The sequence below is a fragment of the Crocuta crocuta genome, unplaced genomic scaffold (assembly GCF_008692635.1).
Source record: "Crocuta crocuta isolate KB4526 unplaced genomic scaffold, BGI_CrCroc_1.0 scaffold645, whole genome shotgun sequence".
Lineage (NCBI taxonomy): Eukaryota > Metazoa > Chordata > Mammalia > Carnivora > Hyaenidae > Crocuta > Crocuta crocuta.
Window position 1 is genome coordinate 17789 of NW_027530190.1, and position 22036 is coordinate 39824.

General features: G+C 42.7%; 1 protein-coding gene across 1 annotated transcript in view; it reads right to left on the reverse strand.

The window, feature by feature from the left end:
- Nucleotides 1-951: 951 nt before the first annotated feature.
- RGMB (repulsive guidance molecule BMP co-receptor b) overlaps nucleotides 952-22036 on the reverse strand; it is a 21589-nt gene continuing 504 nt past the window's right edge. Inside the window, exons 2-3 of the mRNA XM_077765208.1 lie at nucleotides 16633-17141; nucleotides 952-1916 (exon numbers count right to left, since the gene is read on the reverse strand). Coding sequence (XP_077621334.1) covers nucleotides 1248-1916; nucleotides 16633-17141 — 1178 coding nt within the window. The 3' untranslated portion in view covers nucleotides 952-1247. The remainder of the gene's footprint in view (nucleotides 1917-16632; nucleotides 17142-22036) is intronic.

The window sequence follows — 22036 nt, forward strand, 5'->3', positions numbered from 1 at the left end:
AAATAATAATCACTATGGATGTTAAAAAGGGAAAATATCTAATTAGAGACCACCTGGGGAGCAACGTTGTGCAGTGAGAAGGTCTGGGCTACCCAGCACCCATTCAGCTGCATATTGGCTCAGGCCCGGAAAGCTTTCCTGTCATTTAACACCCTATTCATTCCATCATGCATACAGACACGTCAGCGCCAGTGACCGTGAGGGCCACGGTGTGGATGGCAAGCAAGAGTGACACGCTCTGTGATGGCATCTGGGCCTCGGTATGAAGAGAGGATCGAACAAACCCTAGTCTCTGGGTTCATCAGGTGAGGCTGAGGAGGGGTTACTGGGGGTGGAGACAGGGAGCAGTGTGTTTCTGGGCGTAAACAGCCAAGGAAAGGCGGCTCAGGAGTTGGGCTTGCACAAATGATACAGAGAAGAGCCAGGGTGATATGGTTTATACAGGAGGAAAAGTCTGAGAGCTACTGGCATCCAGCACAATGCCTGGTATTCATCCACGACATTGCCATCACCAGCCCCTTCTGACCTATAGAAACAGCAGTTTCATCTGGCTCAACCTCACAGACCCTAAGTGCTCAGACAGGACAATCCTGATTAATGAAAACTGTAGGGATACACTCCCTGCCCTTCGAAAAAGTGACAGCTGTGAAGGGGGGGGAGGGCTTCTTAGAGATGTGTTTCACAAGAGCCAAAGTGCCTGTCAGGGGGAGTGTGCCGTCCTTCCAACACGGAGTGAGGCCAGAGGTGGGCACGGACCTCCTCGCTCAAAGGAAGGACGCAGCTCCACCAGCAGGAGGCGAGTGAGAGCTGCGCGCCCACTGTGACAGATCAGTAGCAAAGCGAAAGGGCAGGGGTGGACAGCCAGGAACAGCTACGAGCACCGTCACGGGTCCTCTTGGGCGGGGACGCTGCGATGGTGTCTGTGTATATGTACTATACGTACTAACCAGGTACACACATAAATATTTAATATATAAAAAATAAAGTGCTTTCTAACAGGTCCCCCGGCAGGGACATTATAAAATATTTCACAAAACTGCAAAACAAAATCAATACGGTCCGAGAACACTACATCCAACATACATGAAAACAGTCACGCACGTTATGTACAGTCTGGCGGTGCCCCAGGACAAACATCCCGTCATATACATGGTATATACATATATACTCTTTTCCTCAATATATTATGACAATATATATTTTAAAATTCTGTTATAGACAAAAAATAAAAAAACAAAAGACAACCCCTACAAAAACACAACAAAGATCAAGCACGTGAGTCCCAGATGGACAGACCAATGACCGCCTCCACGGGGCGCCCCCTGGCTGCTGCTCGGGAAGATGTGCCAGCGTTCCTTCCTCGGGTGCAGCACCTCCACGTCCTCCAAGGCACTGTGGGCGGCGGCAGTGAAGTTGGCGTCCCCAGTGGTGAGCAGGTCGAAGACACAGGACTGGAAATAGATGTCCTTCACTGGCATCTTCTCGTGGCACTGGGCGTTGGCGGCCTCCAGTGTGTAGCCAGGCCAGGCCTGCGCCGGCGAGGTGCGAGGCGCGCTGTGCCCCAGGATGGCGGACACCTGGCCCTGCCCGTCATCAATGCGCTCGCTCAGGGGGCAGCCGTTCACACACAGCTGCAGGTCCTGGCTTTCCTCGTAGGACATGGCCAGCTCTTCGGGCATGCGGATGGCGAGGGTCAGGTAGCGTCCCAGCTGCCGCACGAATACCGTGGTCCCTATGTAGCGGGCGTGCATCTCCACGTAGTGGCCGCTCTCCCTCTCCACGATAAGCAGGCTCTTGGTGTCGCCATCCCCGCCGCTGGTGCTGCCATCCACAAAGGCGGCTGGCAGGTCATCTGTCACAGCTTGGTATACTTTCTGATCTGTGCACTCACGGTGAGCTTTGAAGATGATGGTTATCTGTGGGATGGAACACATACAAATTTAAACAGGGTGGGAGGGAAACAGAAGGGATCCCTCCCAGTGTGCAGCTGAGGGCTGGAGACAGGTCTCCACACTCAGCCCGCTTGCTTCTGCCTCGAATGAAAGGTGCCCCTGTGAAGGGGAAGAAAAGTCCTCTAGGCTTAGAAAAAACATTTAATGCAAACCCAGGAAATGTGCATCAAGAAAAACTTTCATGTTGCTGTTGGGATACAGGTAATTTTTACTGATCACTTGTTATTTTCTCTCCCAAACAGCTGAGTGGTGGTATTGCTCTGAGAAAAAAGACTCCTAAGGTATGTAGAAACTTAAGGGGCTTAACTGATAATACACACAACAGAACTCTGATTTCTAAAAAGGTTCCTCACTGCACCATAAATCCACCCGCCAGGGCTCATCATTGCGAACTTTCTTACAAATACTCAAGAGACGAAGCAGAGGTGAGGAAGGGGCCATCCTGCAAGCAGCCACCCATCGTGCCTTGGCTAAGATTTCTCTAAGTCTCTTAATCAAATGTTTCACATGACTGGCTAATCCCTGGGACTGGGAAATCACTTGGCAAATGCAGGTCCCGGGCACTGGCAGAGAATAAATACCCTCAACCTAGTTACAGCAAATGTTTTCCCCAAACAGCACCACGGCCCTTGAACTTCTCAAAAATTTTTTCTCGAGCCAACTCGAAATTCTCCAAATTAAGCAGAAAAAAAAAAAAACCCCGATAATACAAAAGCTTTCCTTTAGTAAGCCCACTTTCCTTCCTTATTTATAACAATTACAAGACACTGAACCTTCACCTCCAGCACACTCAGCGTGTCTGGTACACGTGGTGGAAGAAGAGGACTATGGAGAGAGGCAGGGCCTCCGGGTCACACAAGGAAAGACAACAGTCTGCCACTTCTGTAACTGTCAGGACCTGAAGTAATGATGTATTTCTTTCTTTCTTCTTGAAGGAAAAAAAAAATCAGGAGACGTCAGTCCGTCAGTCCGGGAGGAAGGTAGGGCAGCCACACTACAAACTTCTTGGGAGAGAGCAGAACTCCCCTCTCCTGCAAGGGGGCTAATGTACACAACACACCCTTGTTACAAAGGCCAGAAAATGCTGTTTGCCCCCTCCCCAACTCCCATACACATCCTCACCACCACCCTCAAGTTTATATCTGATGTCTTTTTCCTCCACCCGGCCAGCGTTTACTCACACTATTTAATTCCACATGTTCCCACTGGTGTTACTTGACTGGAATTTTCCAGCCATTTCATTTTACTTCAGCCAGTTATAAAGCCAGATCTGAACCAGCTGCACTGTAGCAACTGGTTCAACTCATATCCGTTGTTTGCAGCTGCAACAGACAATGTGCTATGAAAATGCTCGGTGTTCTCCCTTCCTAATTACCCTGACCCACAATTTAATTTCACTACTGGCCTCCTCACATTTCAACACCTTCTTAACAACCCAGAGGAGGTGTACCAGAGAGGATTGCAGGAAATTTGTTGTGCATCCAACCATAGGCCCTTCCAGAGTGAATGGGATTGGGAGCTAGGTATCTAATGGGACTATAAAATAGATTTATTTGGTGGCTCTAAAGACAGTTTGACAAGTGCCTTTTTTAAGGCAAGCCAGGGTCTTTTGGAGGTGAAAAGATTAATTCAAGTAAATTCTGCACCTGAAAGAGCTGCACGCTAATACAGATGGCTCCAATAAGGGTGGCTGTAACTTTTCATATAATCACTGTCCTCATTTTCAGCCAGAGCAGTCACACTCAAGGACTGAAGCAATGATTCTATAGCAGCTAAGTTACTGGTCTTTCTAGTATAACCAACTTCAAATTTAAATTGACATTATTTAAAAGAATCAAGTACCGTTTTGTTCATCCTAGGAAAAACCAGGAGGAATTATTTTGTTGAGACAATAACAGAGATCCAATTCCAGCCAAGCTCCTCAACGGGCAAGCAAGGGTCAATATTAAGATGAGCAGAATAGTTCCACATGTCTTACCAAGGCTAGTGTTGTTATGAAGCATGCCAATTCCCACGCGGGAGTCATTTCAGACACCTCACGCAGTGCTGTCTTCTGCTACGCCCCCTGCACTCACAGTAACTCCCCTAATTCTAGATCACATAACACTCAAAGTCTGGACTTGGGCATTAGGGTTTACACTTACCAAATACCCCAGTGTATCAAACAGATTTTTGTCCAATTTCCTAGGAGTAATTTTCCCTATGAGACAGCAAAAGCTCTTGTTTCTCGTTTTCTCTTTTAGGTGAAATAATTCTCACAGAGCAAATGTACAGAATTAGCCCTTGAATCAAAATCTTGGGATGTCTGGGTGGCTCAGTCAGTTAAGCATCTGACTCTCGTTTTTGGCTCAGGTCATGATCCTAGAGTTGTGGGATTGAGCCCAGTACTCAGCGTGGACCCTGCTGAAGACTGACTCCCCCCCTCCCCCCCCCAACTCACGTTCTAGTTCTCTCGCTCTCTAGAGGGGTTTCCTGGTGCTTCCCTGTACTTTGAGTATGTACTGAAAAGGTATCTAGAGATACAATCATCTGGTAAATGCAGATAACACCAGGCAACAGTTGTACACAACTTCTGTTTGGTAATGTAATGTCATTCCTCCTACAATTACAACTCAAGCTCTTAAAAAGGCACAGAGCTGTCAAAGAGCCAGAAATTCATTTTCAGATTCTGTCTTGTTATCGGAAAAACACAATTTGGTTATTTTTACTAATTATTAAAAAAAATCAAAACTCAGAATTTTTGGAAATGCCAAATGTTTTCAACTGCCAACTAGTAGCTATTAGAGTATGAAAAAAGGGTCTTCAAAACTGTATTCTAAAGCTCTCAAACAGATAATTTAAAAACACCAGCTATAGTGCTTGCTTTCGCCCTTCCATGAACTGATCCATATGCCGTAATAACTCAATTTGGCACATCTATTCTACACCACATCATTTATTATTGATGGATGGCATTTCTGTGCATTTAAAAACATCAATGCCTTTTGTTAAACCTTTCCCACCAAGGCCCTCTCAACCCCTACCTCAGACAAACTACTCCAGTACTCCTCATTCATATTTAATGTTTCACTCCCTAAGATCTTTACCACCCACAAGCCTATTAGGAAGACAGAGATAGCAGCTACAAACCAACCTTTCTACTTGTGATGCACGGATTTAAGGTTTGCTGTGAAAAATCAGACTTTAAGGGCACCTGCCTCTCCTTTCCATCATGAAAAGAAAATGCATTAAAAGAACAAGAAGGTAGCCAACAAAGGAAAACCCAGGCCCTGCTTTGCCAAGATACAGAAAAGAGCTCCCCCAGGCTCAACAGCTTTGCTAAGTGCTGCGCAGAGGTTTTCAAACAGCAGAATTCCCTGAAGGTTGTACACTTAACTACTTGTGCTTATTCTATTTTGGAAGAAACAACTATCAGTGGTTAGTCAGGCTATTCAGCACTTTAAGTGCAGGACCTTGTCAGAATCCTCAAATTCCAGAACTGGACTCTCAGATCAAGGGACTCCTATCTCTTGGAGTAAGATGCACCAACAAACTAAACCGAAATAATCCAGAAGTTAGGATGGAACACAGAGAAACACAATTTTGATAAGTACCTGGTTAAAATTCTGTTTGTGCTGAGATGAATTCTATTCCACATAATCAGCTGAGATGTCTCCTTCATTAGATTCTCTGGGTGCAATTATAGGTTGAAAAAATAGGCACCTCTAAGGGAGGGTAAGAGAACCACTGCTCACAGACCGTTTTACTTAGGTAAGTTGGCACACAGCCTCTACACGAAGTCCTCTAGTGTGAACAAAAATAAACCACTCCAATAAGGGTACATGCTTCAAAGGAAAAAATTCACAAGCTCTACTGCTAGGTCTAAAACATCTACTCTTTACTTCTCAGGACCAATTTCCTCTCAGATCAGGAATGAAAGGGTGTCCACTCTTGCCACAGCAATCAGACAAGAAAGATAAATCATTCTAAATTGGTAAGGAGGAAGTAAAACTGTCACTATTTGCAGATGACATTGACACTATATATAGAAAACCCTAAGGACCTTACCAAAAACCTATTAGAATAACTGAATCCAGTAAAGTTGCAGGACACAAAATTAATATACAGAGATCTGCCTTTCTCTACACTACTAAGAAGCTCTCAAAATGAGAAATTAAGAAAACTATTCATTTTTAATTGCATCAAAATGAAGAAAATACCTAGGAATAAATTTAACCAAGTAGTTGACACACCTCTACTCTGAAAACTATAAAACAATGATGAAAGAAATTTAAGACAAAAAATACACACGATATACCATGCTCATGGAGTAGAATAGCGTTAACATGTCTAAACTACCCAAAGCAATCTACAGATCAAATGCAATCTCTATCAAAATACCAACAGCATTTTACACAGAATTAGAATTAAAATGTGTATGAAATCACAAAAGACCCTGGGTAGCTAAAGCAGTGTTGAAAAAGAACAAAATCGGAGGCATCACAATCCCTGATTTCAAACTATAATACAAAACTGTAGTAATCAAAACAGCATGGTATTGGCACAAAAACAGACACATATCAAACTATAATACAAAACTGTAGTAATCAAAACAGTATGGTACTGGCACAAAAACAGACTCATAAATAAATGGAACAGAGAGTCCACAAAGAAACCCATGCTTAAATGCTCAATTAATCTATAACAAAGTAGCACAAGAACTTACAACAGAAAAAAGAGTCTCTCCACTATATGGTGTTGGAAAAAGTGGACCACTTCTTACACCGTAAAAATAAAATAAAAATGGATTAAAGACCTAAATGAGAGACTGCAAACCATTAAAGTTCCTAGAAGAAAACAGACCATAATCTCTTGAATGTTGGGTGACTGACACGTAACAAGATGGTCAACATCACTAATCATCAGGCAAATGCAAATGAAAACCACAATGAGAGATTACCTTACACCAGGCAGGAGGGACAGTATTAATAAGACAAGACATAACCAGTATTGGTGAATAGTAGAGAAAAGGAAACCCTCGTGCACTAGTAGGAATGTAAACTGGTGAAGTCAGGTGCCACAGCCGCTATGGACAACGGTATAAAGATTCCTCAAAAAAATTAAAAGTAAAGGTCATACCATCTGGTAATTCCACTGCTGGATATTTACTCCAGGAAAATGGAAACTAATTCAAAGAGTAGCGTCAAACGTGATATGGAAGCGACCCAAGTGTCTACTGAAGGTAGAATGGATAAAGAGGATGTGTACCTATATGTACATGCAACATGGTGCTGCCATTTGCAAAAACATGGATGAACGCAGAGGGTGTTACCCTAAGTAAAATTAGTCAGAGAAAAAGCACTATATAACTTCACTTCCATGTGGATCTAAAAAACAGATTCAAAATACAAAGAACAAACTGGTGGTTGCTGGGGTGGGGGTGGGGGTGGAAGGATGGGTGAAATATAAAGGAGGTTAAGAGGTACAAACTTCTAGGTATAAAATAAGTAACTTACAGAGATGACAAGGACAACAAAGGGAATATAGTAGTAAGACTGTAATGTTGTACAGTTACAGACAGTGACTATATTTATCGTAGTGAACACTGTATAATGTATAGGGTTGTTGAATCACTATGTTGTAGACCTGACACCAGTGACACTGTATGGGAAGTATACTTGAATTAAAAAAGACACAGGAGAGTATTATATACAGTATTTACGGGCAAATGTTGAGATGGTTAGTAACTGAAATGTAATTCTACAATGACGACTTAACCTATATTTCAAGAATCTACATACAGGAAGGCTGACTGTAAGGCCTACAAAAGCACTTTTTTTTTTTTTTTAGGCACTGGCAGAAAGACAGTACATGTGTGTAAGAGGAGGCCTGCTACCTTCAAAAGAGCTATCAAAATAGGTGTCTCTACCCTCAGAATCTCTTCCCACAGAGCTCTGTTCTAGGCGCACTTCCAGGATTCCAGAGAAATGGAATGGATCAGACTTATTTATTCTTCAGAGTTGCCCCAGGTAATACATGCAGGAACAAGGGCTGCCTTGGCTGCTGGAGGGGTTCTTGGCAGTGGATGGAGAAAGAAGAAACCAAACCAGAGGCGAAGGACACCCACAGCTGAAGCTGCAAGGGTGGTCCACGGGAGAAGCATTAAGCTCAGTGGCTGGAAAGAATACACAAGAGTGGAAGGGAAGCAGACCCAGGGATGACACATAAAAGAAGACAGGCACAAAAATGTCGACTTCCAATGAATAACTTTTGTGTACTTACGACAGGGAAGCTGTACGTATAAATGTGCTCCCAGACAGTGAAATAGGCCAGCTTCCTTGTACAGAGCAGGGCAAAGCTATGCTGGGCATGAGGAAGGAGGGCCTCTAGACCTCAACTCTTAGCTACTCAGAAGACTCAATATGGCACTTGTTTGTTGGCTGTATTCAGACTCTGCATTATGAGGAGGCCACCAAGTGTAAGAACTCATGATGCTTCTAGATGTGAAGTCAGGCAAGTGTGGACAGTGTTACAGGCCTCCGCTGCCACTGTGCTGAGACCAGAGGCCCCGAGTATTTTGACAGGGGAGAGCCAGGGCTGGAGGCATAACTCTGGAGGCAGGAATCTGCCCTAGCAGGTCTTGCCTTCAGGGATCACCCTCCAAGCAGGGGGAGGGAGCAGGGCCACAGATTCTGAGGCCCTAGAGCAGGACCTCTGGCAAACGCCCCAGGCCTTGGTTCAGCACAGCTGTTGCCCAAACCAACTGGGATTAGGAAATCACAGCTTCTGATCATTTTTCAGTTTTGAGAGGTGATTTGAAAACTAAAAGGGTCTTAAGGTCTTCACAATACATTCCTGCTCTACCACTTCTAGGTTCAATTTCAAGTTCCCAGGGCTATTAAAAAAAAAAAAAAAAAGCAAAAAACCCCGCCCACTCACTACAGAGGTGGTTGGAGGTGATGACCATGCATTTCAAGAAGTCACTTAACTGAAATGCTGCTACAAAGCAACAGCCTCAGTCTTCATTTGCCTGAGGCAGGAGAGAGGAAGACCGAGACACCACAAGAGCGCACAGGCACACATGGGCACATGAACACATCTTTAGGTATAAAGATGAAACCCTGACCCCTCATTTCAGGAGCAAATGCAGAGCAGAGGGGAATTTAGTGTTTAAACGCCATCATTATCAATTTACCCACGGCACACATAGGATGTTCTAACACTCACAGAACCCCACCACAATTAGCCAAACATTCTTTTGGCTTCAACTCTGAAAATAACTGGCTCACTAGAACACAAGGAACTTGTCTTGCCACAGACCCAGCTTCACCGAAAGCTCTTTCTACCATCAACGGCACTGTGTTTTCACTGCAAGCCTGTCCGGTTCAATTCTGCACCTTGGATGTGTGCTGCTCTGCTGGTTAGTTATCCCTTAAGTCGAGCAGTTTAAAAAGTCCTTAAGTTACTCCACCCACGAGAACACAAAATTCACAACAGTGGAAGAGCAAGTTCTACTGCAGTCAAAACAAATAAAGACAAAATGGGTAAGGTAGAATTCCCATTGTTCAGCACTGTAGGTAACTCTTTTAACGTGCCACATTCCACACAGGCAGACACTGTTTGGTTAGCATTAACTGAAGCCAACAAAAAAAAGTACCAACCATCCAGTGTTTCCTTCTCGCCCCTTCCTCTCAAAATGTTGACCCAAAGAAAACTTAACATGGCAGCTAGAGATATTTAGAAATGTGACAGTAAAAGAAGTTCTAACTGTCAGCTGTGTATCAGACTTGGTCTGTGCCTCTGGTGTGAGGTCTGTGCCTGCCAGGCTAGGGCAGGACTTGGGTTCATTTCATTTACAAATGAGGGGTTATTTTGAAGGTCTCCTCCTCCTCCTAAACCACAGCTGGGACAGGAGGAGGGGCACAGAGAAGAATGACTCAAAATACAGGGCTTAACAGATACGCAGACACAAAGTTCACACAATTTTCGATGGTTTCTACTACCCTCTTCTAAGTCTCTTCATTCTAGAGAGTGGAGATGATGGTAAAAGACTACGACCCAGAGGATTTTCATGCACGTAACCACAGGAGGATGGAGCTTGTATGGAAAGTACAGCATAAAGAACCACCAAGGCAGGCTCATTCATCATACAGCATGATCTTTCACACTAAAAGATAAATCATACAGGTAATAATTTCTCCTCCTCCTCCTTCCTCCCCTCACATACACTTGGAAATCCTTTGACCTCCAGGAAATTTACTGAACCTGTATGAAGCAAAGTTGAGTCCTCCCTGGGCCTGTGGCCTTATAATCTTGTTTCCTATAAAACAGGAGCTAGGCAGGAAACAGGAAAGGACAAAGGAAGAACACGACCACTCGGAATTAAACTGACTTTTCTTCTAAAAACTATTTACTGTTTCAATCTTCGAAAAAAAAGTTTATTCTGAGATGGAGAGCAAGCAAGGGCAAGGGCAGAGAGAGAGAGAGAGGATCCCAAGCAGGCTTCACACCGTCAGCGCAGAGCCCAATGTGGGGCTTGGAATTCATGAACTGAACCCAGATCAAGACTCAGACACCTAACCGACGTCCAGGCACCCCATTTACTGTTTCAGTCTTGTTTTGACAAGAAGTAAATAAAGTCAGGGAGAAGATATGCTTTCATGGATTTTAAAGAGGAGATGGGACCCAGAAAGATGAATTTAAGAATTGGTGACTCTGACAGTCAAATTCTGGAAAGCTTTTGGTTATTAAATACAAACCTTTCAAAAGTAGGAGCCAGGATTCTGGACCCTTCTAGGGTATATGGGAAAGGAAATGAAGGTTCAAGAGAGGGGCCACGTTGGCCATGGTGGGTGGGAAGGGAGACTGTGCCAAATACCAGGAGTAAAAATGGTGACCTGTGACAGGGACCAGGGGGGAGGGGTTACCTCTGGGCCCTCTCTCTGGCCCTTCATGACACCTGTGACAACTTGCTAAGTAGGAACATCTGAAACCAGCTTATGAATGTGGGCCACTGATGTTCCAGAAAAAAACCCTGAGTGGCTTGTTATACACACAAGCTCTCCACCGAGTGCTGATTTGCTATGTGCTTACACCCAGAGACTGGTATCACCTCTGCCTCTCCGTCACCAATCCCACGGTACGCCCTGCAAAGCTTGGTGGTTCAAATGCAGCACCAAGTTAATCATACACTTTATCAGAGAAATGATTACACTGAGCAGGGAGTTACAATTGCAAACTTTTTTCCCATCTGTTCCCCAATATGCCTCAATCAATCTTAACGTTTTTTTCCCCCAACATTTTTGCAAATGCTAGGACAAGGACCAATCTTTTTTTTTTTTTTTTAACTTTTACTTATTTTCGAGACAGAGACACCATGAGTGGGGGAGGGGCAGAGAGGGAGACACAGAATCCGAAGCAGGCTCCAGGCTCTGAGCTGTCAGCACAGAGCCCAACGCAGGACTCGAACTCATCAACCGTGAGATCATGACCTGAGCCGAAGTCGGACTCAACGGACTGAGCCACCCAGGTGCCCAACAAGGAATAATCTTAAAAGAGATGGCAAGTGCATAAGAGATAATAATAACAAAATAAAGAGAAATTTCAACCTTTAAACGTTAGTTACGTGTACCTACAAGAGTTTCTGATCTCTGGAAGTAAAAGCTTCTATATTCTCAAAGAAAATACCACTGTCCCCTCTAACAATGCAGCCAGCATGCAAGAACCGTGTCCATAGATACAAAATACAATCCTGCCTATGGAAGTATGAGGCATCTTCCTTAGTTGATAAAAATAAGAATGATCATCACTGTGTAGCTCAGACATCTCTGCTAAAAACAGAATGGTGGCGGGGGGGGCAAAAGCTTGGCTACAGAGAAAATGTAGTAGGCCTAGGTTCAAAAGAAGACAGTCTTCTCAACCTTCATCCAGAGATACACTTAAATTGACAGCTGAAAGCCTTTGAAATGCAGGCACATCTCGCTTTGATTTTGTAATCAACAGAGAATGATCCAGAACAGTGGCTTACATGCGAAACAACAGCTTCTGATGTGAAGGGGCATCAGAAAGGGGCAGAGGACCCAAAACCATGCTCTAGGGCCTCATGTGCTGAAGGGAACATCTTGGGTTATAGTTTGAAGGAGACAGAAAGCAAGAATGAACCAAACAATCTAAGTCTTCCTATATCTCTGGTATTGACAACCAGTGGAAGTGTCTATGAATTTCCTAGAAAGTAGCTCAAATATGAGAATTAGGGATAGTCATGGACTTTAATAAATACGTAGGTAACTAACTGCTGGGCCTGGCCTCTTCCACCCATGCTTTGGATAGGTGCTAAGTTCTACTGCCGACAGGGTTATCGAGAGCTGGAAGCCCGTGGAACAAGCACCTCAGAGTGCTCACCCACCTGGCCAACAGTCAGGTGGCTTGGCCAAGACAAAGAACACACCTCTTTCCCGAATGCAAACCCCTTAACGTAAACCACCTTCTAAAGGAGGAAGCATGGAAAATTCTGTAGCAGATTTATAAAGGTGCTTGCTGTCATCCCCAGTCTCCCCTCTTTCTTTTAATTTTGTTTTACTAAGACTGAAGGACAGGACTACAAAGCCAGAATGATGCACAAAAACAAGATTACATTAAAATAAATGGAAAAGTAGATCACAGGTATCCAAAGAATTTGTAGAAAATCATTTTAAAAAGTATTCCCATTGTTTAGGTGTACAATAAATGTATTTCTGAAACTTGTTTGGTAAAGGAATCGTTTTAAATGCACCCCGAGAGGGGCACCTGGGTGGCTCAGTCGGTTAAGCGTCCGACTTCAGCTCAGGTCATGATCTCATGGTTCATGGGTTCGAGCCCCACGTTGGGCTCTGTGCTGACAGCCAGCTCAGAGCCTGGAGCCTGCTTCAGATTCTATATTTCCCTCTCCCTCTAACCCTCCCTGGATTACGCTATCTGTCGCTCTCGGAAATAAAACATTACAAACAAATAAATAAATGCACCCCGAGAGACTGGCAATTTTAATACATGCTACTAGGAATACATTTGTGAATCTCTTCATCAAATTTACTCCAAAATCACCTTCTGTAATCATGGCACACAACAAAGCCTGAGTCCACTTAAACAGAAATACATAGATACACAGAGGGAAGTGGAGATGAAGGGGCTGGCAAAGAGAATGTACAAGAGACTTCTTTCCACACGACCCGCCTTATTTGTCCAAGGCCCAGGAGAGATATGCACATGTGTCCTCTTTGGAGCCTAAGCAGTGTGGTCACCTTTCCCCGCAAAACAAAAACTGTTTTTCTTTCCTACTTAGCTCACTCTGCCAGTTCGAGGCCTGTCCCTCTCACCTCTCTTCTCCGGGGCCTGCAGGGCTAAAGCCGCCGCTCACAGCCAGAGGTGGGGAAGATGGCCCAGAGCTGGTGTGGATCTCAGCCAGGGTGTGCAGCTGTGTCAGAAACCCCTCTAGCCCCTGGGTAGAGATAAAAAAGCTAGCTCTGGCCTCCCCTTTAGGAACGCACGTACCTGGCAAGGTAGCGACCACATAGGACTCCTCTCAAGAGAGGGAGACCGGCTGGTGGAGGGCCTGACGGAGAGAGTGGCCTGGAGGAGGCATACCTGTGCCCATCACGACCAACTGGAAAACCACGCTAAGTTTCCCAGGGAAGGAGGACAGAAAGTAGACAAGGGGGGATGAGGCCACACTGCTGAGTGCTGCAGGTCTTGCTGCCCTAAACTCACTGCTTGCTCTGTGGACAAAGAAAAAGGCTTACTACCAAATGATCCCTTAAATACAGATGACCTTTCACTCCATTTAGATTTTTGTTCCCCTTCATTTTGTCTTTTTGTGAGGATGGAAAGGTATTTAGGGGGAGGTAGAGATCACATAGATGACCTAGAATACGGCTTGCTCAGGAAGCCAGGTTCCCAGGACTGAGGAATTATCTTTAGACCCTCACTGAGCTTAACACCGGGGTTCCGTGCTTTAGTTCAGAGCTGAAGACAGTGAAATGACGGAGTGCTTACATACAACAGTTTCAGCAGCACAGTAGGCCAGCCTCTACCATAGCATTTAAATAGTCAGCTTTTAAATCTAGTGACACTGAGCACGTGCGTCATTAAAGATGCTTGACCCCAGGGATAATACAGGGTCTCTACTGTGCAGTGCTAAGTTATTAAGGAGCTGGTCTATGTATGTGTTTGAGGTCTCAGTAAAGCTGAGACTCATGCAAAAAGATCTGAAAGATTTTTGAAGAAAGTATTGCAGTAGACATCAGGGGAAAAAGAAAACAATCAGATCTTTTTTGGAACTTATTTCCTACTACTTTTTGCCTCAGAGCACTTTTACTTTTATTACCATCATTTTTCATTGCCTAGAATTTTTAAAAGGTTTTATTTTGGTCCTGGGTAGGTAAAAGGAAATTGCACCGCAAAATTTTAGGCCTTTAGTTGTGTTTCACCAGCACAAGTCATATCAGCATTGAGACAGGTCTTCAGCAGTAACCTTCCAGATATTTTGGGGGGCTTTGCAGAGTTGCAAAAAGTAGAAGGAGAAAAAAAAAAAACCCCAAAACCCACAACTCCCAGTGGTCGTGAAACCGTGGAGGCATCTGCTGCTAAACAGCATGGTCACCAGATGTGGGGAACTGCTTTCCAACAGTGCACTCAAAGACCACGCATTCTCATTGTCTGCTTGCATTTAAGTCAGAGGACAGTTTTTCTCCCACATCCTCTTTGGAATGGGTGAAACACTTGATCGTTACGAAACTGAGGGAGAAAACAAAGTTGTACTTTTTTATTTCTTTGCTAAAAATGATGACAGATTCGATCACAACTGAAATGGAATGACCTACAGTACTTCAGTGTCAACTGTTCCATTTAGGAAATATTAATACTCATAAGAAAATTGGTTGCCCCCAAATAATTCCACCAGGATCGGTAAAAAGTATAGAATTCTGAAAGGCTAAAGAACAAGTAAAAGTGACACGCGATTGGATGAAAGACATGGAAAATTAAATTTAGGGCTTGTGAAAAGAACCAATATTTTCCCATGCACAAAGCACTTACTAATCTCGAAAGTATTGTTGAAGGCCCTCTAAGCCCTCAATTATCTACACAATCAATGAGGTCTCTCTCCACTCCCAGTGCAACTTCCTGCTGGACTCTTCAGTCTCATGTTTTTCCAAAGACTATTCCCAGGTTTTATGCACTATGACTCTGCAGCAATGATGGATTTTTGGCCATCATGTGTGTTATAAGTTCATGATTGTATAAATGTCTACCCTAATTTACAGCTAATACATATTTTAATACACAGACAGGAAAAATTATTTGCATACTTATAAAAACCAGAGGAGGTAAAGTTTATTTGAGATGTAGGATTTGGAAAGGCAAGCCTGGGCTTTTACTGGGAGTTAAAGTGTAAACATTTTTGAGTCCCCCTAAAATGTCTGGACTAATGTAACAGACTTCTTTGTTCAGAGAAATGACTTCTAATCATAGATTTGTGACACCCCTGGGTGTCTCCAGATATCTCCGGAGGAGTTGTAAAATTACCTCCACAAAATGCCAAGTAAAATAATTTAAATTCACTTAAAAATATGCCACGTGTTTGGAGGCAAGGGAGGGTGTCTGGGAATCTGAAGAGCAGTCATAAATATTACAAAAGCTTGATCCGTGTCAACTGTATTTTAGTCTAAAGCAAGTGATAAACAAAGGAAAACGAACAAGATGAGATAGTCTGTATGTGTGATTTTGTAGTTGGGGGAGACCGGGAAGGAGCTGGTTACTTGGGACAGTCTTTTTTCTGGAAAACCTTTTTTGACCTCTGTATTTACTTACTAATGCCTGAATTAGCACTGACTGCCAACTGGGAATCCAGTTCATAGCCCTTCCACCTAGTTGCACTGACAGTGGTGCTTTCAAGTTGGTTCAAATGTCCTCTATTTAGTATTAGCTTCTTTCCCTCAAACACACACACACACACACACACACACACACACACACACACACACACACGAACAGAGACAAGGTAAGTGAGGCAGGGCAAGCTTAACTTAATTTTGTCAGTTTTCCCCTCAGCGTCTTAATTAAATTGTTATCCTGTGATTACACAGGGATTATACATCACTGCTCCACAATAGCCAATTCTAAAATTCCTTGGTCACGACAATAACTAAAACACAATTGTGGCTTTGCCACTGGGAAGCTGGCTTATAGCCATTATATTTTACTACAGCTTCCAAATTTCCAATAAAATATGTTTCCTGATGGGCTATTGCCCCAGGTTTCACAGCTTTCTTTACTTGGAACACCCACTTTGGTCATCTGATAAATTGGAACACGGATTTCTTCAACAAGAGTCACACTCAAAAAAGACTTCACAGAAAGAAAAAGAGTACACATTTCCCCATTAAACAGGCCCGCCTTTTCCGTAGAGAACTCAACTTCAGGGTTGTTTTTTTCCCCTCCCATATCACTGCTTAGTGTTAAACTTAGACCCACATTTTACATAAGCCCTAGAATTCCAGTGAGAAATTCTTCACTAAATGATTTTCATTTAATCCTTTATTCACCCTGTTAATTGCATGCCAAGAACAAGAAAAAGTTCCTTTTCAACTAGGTCTTTTGTATCATACTTCAAAAATTGTCTGAAGAATCACACGTCTGCGAGTTGTAAGAAGGAAAAAAGTAAACTTGCCTTATTTGTAGCAGTGGCACTGGATCCAGGGACCACGGGCACATTCGTCACTTGAACGGAAAGGTAATTATTATCAATGAGTGGCCAAGCTCCTTCCACTTTGCACGTCTGAAAGTGATCCTTGAAAGTTCTAAGGTGAGGATCTCCGAACAAGCCACAAAAAAGGTAACTGGGAGGGTTCAGGTCCCCTCCCCTGTGTTCTCTGGCGCCTGAGTGGCTGTGATAGTTACAAGGGTCATGGGTCACTTCGGGGTTGGTAGAAGATGTGGGTCCATCCTTAGAACAATTCCTCTGGCTCATGAGGTCACTGATCCCCAACACGGCAGAATGGTACACCAGGTTACCACGGCAGGCTTTTGAAGTTCGCTGGGTGCAGCCAGCATAGGCACGCAGAGCCTTGCAAAACTCAGAGTCAAAGCCGTCAATGGCAGAGTTCAGGTGTGAAGTCAGGGACACAAAGTCCGTGGTACATTTCTGGATTCGACATTGGGCCGGCTGTTGGCAGTCACCTATGAGAAAAAAAGATAAGACGAAACGTTTTAAAATGCTTCCTAACTTCCTGAGCTACAGGAGAAAATGACACTGTCCTTTGGGAACTGTTTGTTCTACTTCATATACTCCTATTTTTAAGAAAGCCTTCAGAACTAGGGTAGCATGGTGCTTCTGTTTCCCTCACAAATTAAGCCACTGGTGGAAAAACTGCACACAGTTACCTTAAAACTTTAAATCATGAAGCACTATGAGGGAACATAAATCTAAGCCCAGTATTCTTACGTTAAAATTAAATGGAATTTTTTAAAAATCAACTTTGCTATTGTTTACAGATTTTGAGAAAGATTCCTTTGCTCTAAGGCCAAGTTAAAGATGTGAATTTTGGATTTTGCTAAGAATGTAACTCAATTGCTTTGGAAAGCACAAAACCATGATTAAGGTTCCATACCTTAGGTAGGGACCCCTAAATGATAGCCTTAGTTAAAATATCCTTACCTGATTCTAGTACGGCGATAGGGTAACAAGATCAAGAAATCTAGACACTGGGTTATTCTGCATTTCCTTAGGGATGTTTATTGACAAACTGTATATAAACCTACAGTCTCCTGGATGCTACAAAGAATAAATGGTCTCTTAAAAAAAAATAAAGTGGACCATTTAACCAAGCTACGTTATTTACTTCTCCCTCAACACCCATCACCATTGGGCTCCTCGATCCCAAGCAAATCATGAGGAAGGGTACACTCAATCAAAAAGGTCACGACACTGAAATCATGCTGTGCAGGTAGATGATTGCACCAACTGTGTTTTATCAGAACCAGGGAAATAGAGCACACAGAATTCTTAGAACATATACAAATGACCTTTTCCTTAAGTCGACAGTTCTGACACACCTATCGATTTAAGCAAAGCTAAATAAAGTAATGAAAAACCACCTACTACTGGCCTACTATTTAAAAGTCAATTTTCGGGGCGCCTGAGTGGCTCAGTGGGTTAAGCACCTGACTTCGGCTCAGGTCATGATCTCACAGTCTGTGGGTTCAAGCCCGGCGTCGGGCCCTGTGCCAGCAGCTGGGAGCCTGGAGCCTGGTTCAGATTCTGTGTGTGTGTCTCTCTCTTTCTCTCTCTCTCTGTCCCTCCCCTGCTCATGATCCTGTCTCTCGGTCTCAAAAATAAAAATTAAAAAAAAAAAATAATAAATTTAATGAAAAATTAAAAAATAAATAAAAGTCAATTTTCAAATGGTGTTTTGCCCCTAACTTCCCATATAAAAAAATAAAAACCTCTCAAAGCCTAAAAAGATGCAAGAATTGACAATACTAGGCCAGTTGTATGTGCCAATCAATTTGATATTCTGGTCCTTAAAGTGGGAACTCTAGAATTAGTGAAAAGGAAAATACTTTTCTTAATCATCCACCTCAAGTTTTATAGAAACTAATAGTATCATGTATTTTGTGTTACTTCCATGTTCTTTTTAGGTCTTTACACTGGAGGAAGTTTCAATGCTTTGAAGTCTTAGGTTCCTCAGATGAGAAATGGAGACTGTTCTAAAATGAACTTTGTGATCTTTTCCAGTCATAAAATATCTTGTAATTCCAATTCTAGATGAGAAAAAACAGAGTATTATTAAATATATAATTATTTGAAGACATGGACACCAAAACTTCAGGATACTATCAAGATTTAGGACTTCATCTGATGAAGACTTAAAACTAAACCTAATAATGTTTCAGAAAGATATTTTAATCTTTTCAGTATTAAAGTATTTTTAAGCCTGAATGAAATAGCCTGTAATCTGTTTCTAGCTTGAATTCAGCAGAAAAGACTATGAGATGACCACCCCTCAAGCCACCTCCCTACTGTTTTTAAATTTCAAAGACCAAGAAGGGAAAAATGTAGTCTAGATTGGGTATTTATTTTAACCTGAGTTAAAAAAAAATAAAATAATTTAATACTTTGGAGCTACAGGTTTATCAGGTATCACTAAATCACACTTAAAAAAAAAAATCACAAGCACACCTTCCTGTGTTTGGCCTATTTCATGTTTACTCATTCCAGAGTTGATAAAAGCAGCTCCTGTATTTATAGAATTCGTCTCTCCAAAGTAGATCAAGTCACTTTCAACTGTTTTTACTCAGAAAAACCAATCAACCTCAAAGGCATTAAAAGCCATTTTACAGCTGGGAAAAATCAAGACAAAGGGATACTCCAGGCCTTGTCCTGGCTGGATCAAAAATGGGTAGAGGGTAGCCCAGGGTGCAAAGCCTTTCCTCAAATCCCATTTTCCTTCCTCAAATCACATCTTCACATTCCTGACTCTCACAACAGTAGGTGATGGCTTAAAAAAAAAAAGAGTTAAGCAACTACCGTATCAGTTATGTTTTTCTTTTAAAATCAGAGTCCTAGTAAGCAAAAAGCAAGGAAATGAAAACTGGGCCAAGATGGCTCAGTAATGAACGGCTCCTAGACTACAATTTAAATGACAGCACAAGAACTTTCCGCTAAACTTCCAGTGCCTATTTGTTCTTTTTATGGTCTATAAAATCTATCCGAGCATACATTTACTTGTAATTATTTCAAATAGTCATAAAATATCCAAAGTAAGAAGACCATGAAATGCAGATGCAACTGTTCAGAAAAGAATTTAGATTCCCACCTCCTTTTTCCTTCTTCCCCCACTCCCTCCACGTGGCCATTCCTTTTTATAGTAGGCAGGTGCTGATTCTTTTAAGTAATGACACATTAAACAGAACTCCTTGGGTTCTTTTGTTTGGGATGAGGTTTCTAACAGCCTTTTCAAATAGAGATGATGGGAAAGAGGAGGGCTAACTAGAGAGTGGATCTGGGTCAGCAATTTCAGCCCTATTGCAGGCTCCTGTAATAATGACTAATTTGCAGCATACACCCAGAAATATCCAGGCTTCATGAATTTATAATGACAGTGCACACTTTGCCTGTTATAGGTGGTAAAGTAAGCTTCCTGTCAAAATGCCAAGACAATGCAGAGCAGAAACAATCTCAAGGATGTAGCCAACAAGGCCATCAAGTGTATGAATAAGCAAGTAACTCCCATATTGGATCTCCATTCAGGAATTGTAGAGATTTGCTTAAAGTGGGGGGAAGGGGCAGAGTATAAAAGTTCTTTTTTTTTCATTTTCTAAAGGCAGAAATCAAAACCTCAGTTACAGATCTCTCCAATTTTGGAGTCAGGTCATCTATGATTGGTGTGATACTATTTTCATTCCAGTTAATGAAAGTGCTTAAAAGCTTTGAATCATTAGGGAAAGCTCTAGACCCACAAAGACTTCACCATTCAAGACCATTTCCTTGAGGCCAGGACTGCACGTGTGATTTTGCAATCACCAGTTTATAATAAATGAAATAAGATATGCTGAAGCTGAATTAAGTAAAATGCAGGGGTATATAGGGTGCTATGGCAAATTATATGGATCCAGGCATAAAACATATGGTGGCCCATCTGCAAAGAGCACTTGGCTAGGCTCCCTTCTCTGAGAAACAATCCTTGCATGATCAATAGCAAAACTCTTCAAAGCAATCTTTCACAAGGAGCCCTTTCTTGTATTACCAATTTAGTCACCCAACCCCAACAAGTTGTCCATAGGTGTCACTCACCACAGAAACTCTAGGTAGAATATAACGGTCACTTTAGTGAGGGCACATTAAGACACTGAGCGGAGTCTCACATTCTAAATTTTTGAAATAAAGCACCTTCATTTTCTAAAACAATAAGACAACTCCTCAGGTCTTTCACCATTGGCCAGAAAGGAAATCTTCAAGAACCACATTCCAATCCTGTAATAGCTCTGGCAACTGAGGGGAACAATATCCCCAGCAGTCGAGAGGGACACACAGTCCTACCTAGTACTTCAATTTCCATTTCAAGAAACCTACACTTTGACATTATGTAGAGATTCTTCACACAAAACATTTGTGAATGTAACTTTTGACACATGAAAATTTTCTTGGAACCTATGCACACTGACATTATTTTCTAAGGTTCTAAAGTCAGTCATTTAAAGCCTTAATCATTGTAAAACTTACTATTACACTCTATTTTTCCCCAAGTGAGTGTTAAAATGCAGCTATTCCATCACAATGCAAAGTTAGGAAAAGTAAATTTAGTCTCCTCAAACGCCGCCACATTTTTTTTTTTTCCATTACTTAAAAGACCTCCCAGATTTTTAGCAAGGCTGGTATGACTTAATAAATAAATACTCTTCCACACAGTTGGGTGGCATTATAGGTCAAGATTCTCCAGATCACAGCGTTGAGACTGCGGTCATGAAATACAGGACAACAAGATCTCAAATGAAAACTTACCTAATGCTCTAGTTGTTCTCATATTAAGAGAATTTAGCCTTCATTTTGGCATTAAAGAAATTCTTTATTTAGACAAACTCCTAGACATAGTACTTATTTATAAAGAGCGTCCTAAATATCTCCCCCACGCCGGCTTGAGATACCAATGAAATATAACATTGTATTAGTGAAACTTATTTCACGGAAAAATAAGTATCATCTGCTAGAAGGTTCATCTGTAGGCCTACTTGGCTAAGAACAGATAAGTCACTCCGCTTCCACAGGGGAGGCGCCCACCTCCAGAATGCAGGGAGATGCGTCAACCCCTCCAGGGACCCCAAAACACGCGGCTGGCCACAAAGCACCAGTTTTTCCACAGAGGTTAAAAGCTGAATTAAAAGCAGTTGTGGCAAATACGGAAAAATCCCTGTTTAAAGACGTTTAAGNCCCCCGACTCCGGAGCAGCAGCACAAGGCTCCTTGTCTCGCCTCGATGGGGGCGGCGGCGGAAACCTGATCCCGGCCTGACTTTCGGTAAACACCAAGGCAGCGAGCAATAGAGCAACTGGAACGTTTGTCTCGGGGGCGCAGCC